At 39.5% G+C, this 6,941-nt stretch overlaps 1 protein-coding gene across 10 annotated transcripts in view; it reads right to left on the bottom strand.

Annotated features, from left to right (window-relative positions):
• The window catches only part of PSPC1 (paraspeckle component 1), a 57,643-nt gene extending 50,952 nt beyond the window's left edge, over positions 1–6,691 (bottom strand). For 8 of the 10 annotated variants that reach the window (XR_014492469.1, XR_014492470.1, XR_014492471.1 and 5 more), the window contains exons 1-2: positions 6,045–6,691; positions 2,198–2,499 (exon numbers count right to left, since the gene is read on the bottom strand). Coding sequence is in view for 2 of the 10 variants with exons in the window: in XM_083362260.1 (XP_083218386.1) it covers positions 2,198–2,499; positions 6,045–6,419 (677 nt within the window). In the remaining 8 variants the exon portion in view is untranslated. The remainder of the gene's footprint in view (positions 1–2,197; positions 2,500–6,044) is intronic. The other 2 variants (XR_014492476.1, XM_083362259.1) reach the window with 2 other exon arrangements.
• Positions 6,692–6,941: the final 250 nt, after the last annotated feature.

The raw sequence follows: 6,941 nt of genomic DNA on the forward strand, positions 1-6,941 counted from the left end.
TTAACTTAGCTGATCAAACCCAGACTGCTGCCCTATGAATATCTACATATAGAAACCCATTGCCAGAGCTTTGCTGCTGATTTAACAAAGAAACTATGTCAGCCAGTTATTGTTCTGTGACCCACTTGCTTATGGAAGATTGAGTTATGAGAGACAAATATCAGCCTTCTGCTTCTCAGGAGTACATTTTAGAAATTCTAAAATGTTTGTGCACATTAAACGTGTAGCAAATATATTCCATGGTATGACTGGGATATAGCAAAAAACCTGCTTGTTCATCTCCTACCCCTTGTGAAATTTGAAAATGCCCTTGACCATAAGGAAGAGTTAAAAGCATAGAACCACTATTTCTTTCTTCATTGAGAGGGCTCCTAATTCTCTAGTTCTACTTGAGACCACAAATGTTAGAAAGATCATCTTTCAAATGAAGCAACTTACAAGAATTTGCCTAATATGTTCAAAGTATGTGGTAGTTAAGTGCCGGTCATATGAAGGCATAGTGTGTGATTGAGACGAACAGCACACTAGTGCTGAGGAAATACCACTTATAACAATTGAGCTCAGAATTTTGGTTGCAAGTCATGGCAGTTGTTAAATCAAGTCAACATGTGTACAACAGCCATTAAATGAATCACTGTTGTCATTAAGCGTATAATGTAGGCTGTAAGTCCTAATCCAAACAGGCTTTTTCTTACTAGAAAATTGCAAGATGCTATATCAAGTCATTTGTAGATTTTGATGGTTTGTAAGTGTCTGGAGGCCAAGAATTATCTCTACTACAAAATCTGGCAGGCCAGATGCTTAGTATGTACGGACACATCAATGGATATGACAGTGGCTCCATGCTGAAGACCAACAGCAGGGAATTAAAATAATTGGTACTTTGATCATCTTTATCTTTGGGTCACCTTGGTCAGAGATGTTAATAGACACAGTCACCTTTAGAAAATTAATTTTCTCTATTCTCGCTTCTTGAAATCAGGAGAACTGACTCATCTTCCTGATGTTTTTTGTTTTAAATAGGTTAACCAACTCCCACCTTCAGATATATATTTTTTGGAATACCTGGGGATGCATGATCCAGTTCTTCTGCGATTGACTTTAACTCAGCCGTTCTGCTTCAATTTTCAACAATTCCTTTGTGAACTCCCCAAATTTATATTTATCAAAATGATTAATTATGATACTTTGTATGAAGGGCTTTCATCTTATTCTGCCTTGGCTGTTACACAGGCATTCTTGACTTGTCAGTTCATTTAGTGACCATTCAAAGTTGCAATGGCACTGAAAAAAGTGACTTATGACCGTTTTTCACACTCACAACCATTGCAGCGTCCCCATGGTCCTATGATCAAAATTCAGACACGTGGCAACTGACTCATATTTGACATTTGCAGTGTCCCAGGGTCCTGTGATCAGCTTTTTCAACCTTCTGATAAAATCAATGGGGAAGCTAGACTCTAACAACCGTATTACTAACTTAACAACTGCAGTGATTCACTTAACTGTGGCAAGAAAGGTTGTAAAATGGGGCAAAATTCACTTAACAAATGCTTCACTTAGCAACAAAAATTTTGGGCTCAATTGTGGTCATAAGTCGAAGACTACCTGTACTGTGATATTGTCAGTCTGAACATGTCAAATCTTTACACATCATGCAAAAACTTTAGGTAGCCACTAAGAATTAATGGCAACATGGCAACACATAATTGATCCACGATTTACCAGATATGCTAATACTTTCAATGCCAAGCAGCCATCCTCAAGTGTGGTTGATTGGGAGGGACTATCAAGTTCATCCTGTGGCGTCCCTCTTCCCACCTGGTTGGTATCTGTAGTTATCTGACCCTTGATTAGCTTTCTGAGAGATATTTCCCTTACTGGTTGGCTGTAAGGATTTGGTAACCCTGCTAGAGACTCTTGGGCTTAAGTATCTGGTTTTGAAATGGTAAGAGGAACCCCTGAAGTGTTCTGGAGTAAAAACAGACTCACAGTACTGACAATGCTATCATTACTCCCTATAACCTTGTCAGTATCTACAGGAATCTTACCATATTCTGGACCCTGATAATTTGTTCCTGTGCTAGAAGAGTTCTTTCATCTATATTGATTTCTAGGAGGATCTGCCTTGAGGATGCAAACAGTACATATTTTAAACACATAACATCACAATAAACGTGGAAAAGAGTAAACTTACGTTGTAAGCAAGAATGCACCATCACTACATCTTTCTAGAGCTTTACGCGCTGGAGGTTTTGCAGCAAATTCCACAAAACCTTTGCCTGTTGCTCTACCACGATCATCTACGACAACAACCGCTCTTTCCACAGGCCCAAATTGAGAGAAGGCTTGTTCCAAAAGCTCATTGGAAACAACTGGTGAAAGATTCTTAACTGTTAAAGCAGCTCCATGGGTGGCAAATCGAATTCGGAGTGGCCTGCTCTTTAAAATGGTTCCATCAAGTTCTGCTTTTGCTATTTCAGCCAGGGTCCTGGACTCCTTTTCAAAAAAATTACAAAATACATACGCAATTATATTATGTGTAGATATTACATATAATTAAGAATTAACAATTACATGCATTTTAGGTTTATTCAGAACCTGTAAAGGTGTTTCAATATTTCCTTCTATTACTGCTTCCAGTGACAAGACAAGATGGTCATTTTTGCAGATTAAAAACTGCAGTGGCTGGTGGGAATCTTGCCAACAGTTGCATAGACAACAATTTCCAGATTATGTATCAGTTGCAACAGCTTGACTACAAAGGCTAAAACAAGGAATTCAAAACAATATTTCCAGCTTTAAAGTAAATAAGGGACAAGACTCATTATAGTCACTGAAGTTTTAGTTAGATAAGCAATTATGCTTGAATAGGCTTTCTTGTCTTCCTCACTGGTAATTAGCTTGATAAACCTCAAACCTATTGAATAAACCCAGACTAGAATTTATTAGATCCCTCTTATTAACTTTAAACTTTAAACATTTCTAGACAGTAATAGTAAAGTTTTTAATTTTAAAGGATTTAAACTGTTTTTCTAGTATCTCATCTAATCAGAAAAAACACAACCCCAAATAACTTACTTTACAGGTACAATCAGAGTTTATTTACATGGCCATTGAATACTGAATATTTTGGAATCTGCCTTCCAAGATATATATATGAGAATCTTTGTTACATGCCTTGTATTGGAACTAAACCATAATCTAATTAATTCACTAACAAGCTAACTAGGTCAAGGGTGTCTGTATTGCAACTTTTTTTCCATTGGCAGCAATGGGGTAGGCGCAATTTTGCCATCATGCATCTGGCCTGTGGGCCAGCAGTTTGACACCCATGAACTAGGTATATTTTATCACATGCATCCCCCCTATAGATTTAAATGTATTCACTGTTAGGGAAATCAATCTAGTCAGGACCAAGTAACCTGACTATATTATAGCATATACAATAGTGATCAAGGAAGGGACTGACTGGGGAAACATTAAGTTCACATTGAGCCAGAAAGCTCACAAAACAGATGCATGATTTTTGTAAGCATAACATGTATAAAGAACACATCTATGCCTCCCTAAGTGCTGGAAAAATAATAAAATAAGTGGACTGAGAAAATTAAAACACCAGATCATCTCTCTCTCTCTCTCTCTCTCTGTGTGTGTGTGTGTGTGAGAGAGAGAGAGAGAGGGGGGGGAATCTGTGATTTCTACAAATCCCTTATTTGATGGCACTTAATCAATGAATCAAAATAAAATACATATTTCTATTCATGTTTCTTCCTCACAAAAAATTGAGCCAAAATGGAAAGGGGGGGAGGAGGAAGTCATCTGCTAAAACTCATTGTCCTTTTATATATATGTACACACATCCATACACATAGCTTAAATGAGCTATGAACTTTCTATCTCAGTTCTCTATCAAAATTTAAATAAAAGCTACAAATGAAAATAATCTGAGACTCAACAGATATTCCTTCTCAATAGAAAGCAAAAGCAGAGTATATAACTTTTTTCAATGTTTTAATTAACACCTATCAAATTATAGCTAAGAACAAGCTATAGCTGTCAAAATGAGTGTTCGGCCGTAGTGGTAAGCCACAGCACATTTGTGTTTTGCCTTGAACTATGCCTTGGATAATTAAAGTTAAAGCTAGTATTAGTCACACTAGCATTAATACAAAATGAGAATACAAAACAACTCATTTAAAAAAATTAGTATGCCCTCCAAAACTAATCAAATCATCAATCAGATTTTTCTTAAAATGTACCTGAATTAGCATAAAAGCTCAGAAGAATTGAAGCACACAAAACAATTATGTATTATACTAAGTTTTCAGCAAAAACAAAATAAAAATTAGCATACCCATAACCCAACTGGTCTGAAAGTCTGTTTAAATAAGCCAGCTCCATTTTTAATTTAAATGGGTATAGGAACACTATGGACCAATTTTCAGCCATACCCACTGCTCCAGTTGTATTATCAGAACAACTTTATTCTTTACATACCCTGGAATGTGCCGGTTTCTTAGTTTTACTAAGACAACCCCTTCCAACCATTCAGATCCAGATATTTCAGTAAATTCAAAAAGGTGGTCTTGATCTAGAGATTTATTAATCACATATATATGGCTACCCATCTTACAAGTTATAGATGTTTAAAGATAATAAAAATACCTAAACTACGATCAAACACTTCCACAGTTCTAAGAGGCTCTTAAGAAGAAACTAACGGAACATTTCCAAAATAAACCATATTTAACAGGAAATCTAAAGTAATAGCAAAGTATTATAAACTAATGTCTTCGTAGAAAAGTATTAATCTTTAAAAAATGTTAAGTAGATAAGACTGCAAGGGTTATGAGAGCCAGTTCTATTGATAATGCTATGCTTTACTTTCAATAAATGAAGCAATTGTAAAGAACATAGTTTTTTAAAACAGAGTCCTCCCCATAAACAGTTTAATATTTATCAGTAGAAGCTAAAGATGCTTTGGAAAGTACTATGAGTCACTGTACTGTTCTATGTCATCTTCCTAAAGGATATCAGTACACAAACTGGAAGAATACAATTTTTTCCAAAAAAAAAGATATAATTATTTTAAAATCCCATTTATATCCCGCCCTTCTCCGAAGACTCAGGGCGGCTTACAATATAAGCACAAATCAATGTGCTTAGCAATAGCCTTCATTCTATGTATATGCCTGCTTATTAGGGCTTTCAGGACCCCCCAAGCGGCATTATTACAAAGTCAGCTTATTGCCCCCAACAATCTGGGTTTCAGACATCGACTTTTTTTCTGCATATTTTTATTGCTGCGTGCCTCCCGAAAGATGGAGGAGAAAAGCTCCTGGAGGTATTATGACGATGGTAGAAACTGTTTTATTATTTTGTAAGACAATACAGAACCATGCCCCTCTCTGCAATACTGCGTCTAGAAAAGTATACTTCAATTATTAGAGAGCAACGGCGACCAACACGTGGAGAAGAACTGAAGGAAAGCGCAAACAGCAGCAACACGTAGAACCCCTTTTAGGGATGGTCGCCGCAATACTGAATTTCAGTAACGCTTTATTTAACTTCATTTCACCACTGGGAAGAGTACTTTAAAGCAGCGTTTCCCAACCTTAGGAACTTGAAGATGCGTGGACTTCAACTCCCAGAATTCCCCAGCCAGCTGGCTGGGGAATTCTGGGAGTTGAAGTCCACGCATCTTCAAGTTCCTAAGGTTGGGAAACGCTGCTTTAAAAGAAACTCCATTTAAACCGGGCAAATCTTTGAACGTTTCAATAGCGGCGCCCGCGTTGTAAATCCTCGCGAGTTTCAACCTCAGCCAAAGGAAGGAAGGACAAAGCGATCAGGGAGGCCTGGCTCACGCCCGGCCCCTGAAGCGGGAGGGGGGCTCCAGGCTCCGCCGCTAGCGGCAAAATCCCCCCCCTCCAGGGAGGGGGCGGGCATGTTTCACGAGAGACATGCAGTTATTTCACGGGGAGGGGAGAAATCTCCTTCGTGCCCTCACGCAAGCGCCAAGAATGGCGGGCGCAGCTTCTCACCAGGCGGATGAAGCCGAAGCCGCGGTCGCGGTTAATGAAGACCTCGCTGGGCTCCCCGTAGCGCTCGAAAAGGCGTTTAAAATCCTCTTCGGTGATGTCGGTGGGAAGGTTCCCGACGAAGAGGCGACACCTTTGCGTATAGCTCTTCTCGCCGGGCTTGAGGAAGCTCTTAATGTCGACGGTAAAGCCTCTGCTGCTTTCCTCCTCTTCTTCCTTCACCATCGCTCTAGCGGCGGCCAAAGCTTCATTCTCGGACGACTGCTCCAAACCCCTCAGTGCCTTCATAGGGCCGCCGCCCACCATGCTCATCGGAGGAGCCGACGCCGGAGAACTGTTTTCAATCCTCACTTGCTTGAGGTTCCTGCTGGCGGACATAGCTCGAGTTTTCTAACCGTGCGGATCACAAATAAGACCGAAAGGAGGGAAAGAAAACGCACCAAGAGCTCTCCGCTCAATCGCTGCTTTTTTTGGATTGCTGTAAAGAAGGAGAAGGGGAGGGGGAAAAAAAGAAAGTCCAAAATGGCGGCAAGATCACTACCCACAGACGACTAGTAACATCGCCCCGCCTCTCGCTTTCTTGGTGCGCATGTGCACAGGATTTGAAACGCTACCAGGCATCATGTTCGAGTAAGAATTGGGGCGCGCCTGCGCAATACGCTTCCGATAGAGTGGCAGAAAGACACCGCCTTTTTACTTGAGGCGTGCTTTAGCATGAATTGCTGGGAAACATCACAATTATCCGAGTTCACAAAGCAAAATAGTGCAGTTTATACAAACATAACAGACCAGAATAAAGCAAAATATATTAATGGGACCCTAGAAAATATGAGGCCTTTCCTATCACTGCACAAATGTTTAAAATGCTCGTAGTTGGAACTGTTGTTGCTGTTAATTGTG

The sequence above is a fragment of the Vipera ursinii genome, assembly GCF_947247035.1.
Source record: "Vipera ursinii genome assembly, chromosome: 4".
Lineage (NCBI taxonomy): Eukaryota > Metazoa > Chordata > Lepidosauria > Squamata > Viperidae > Vipera > Vipera ursinii.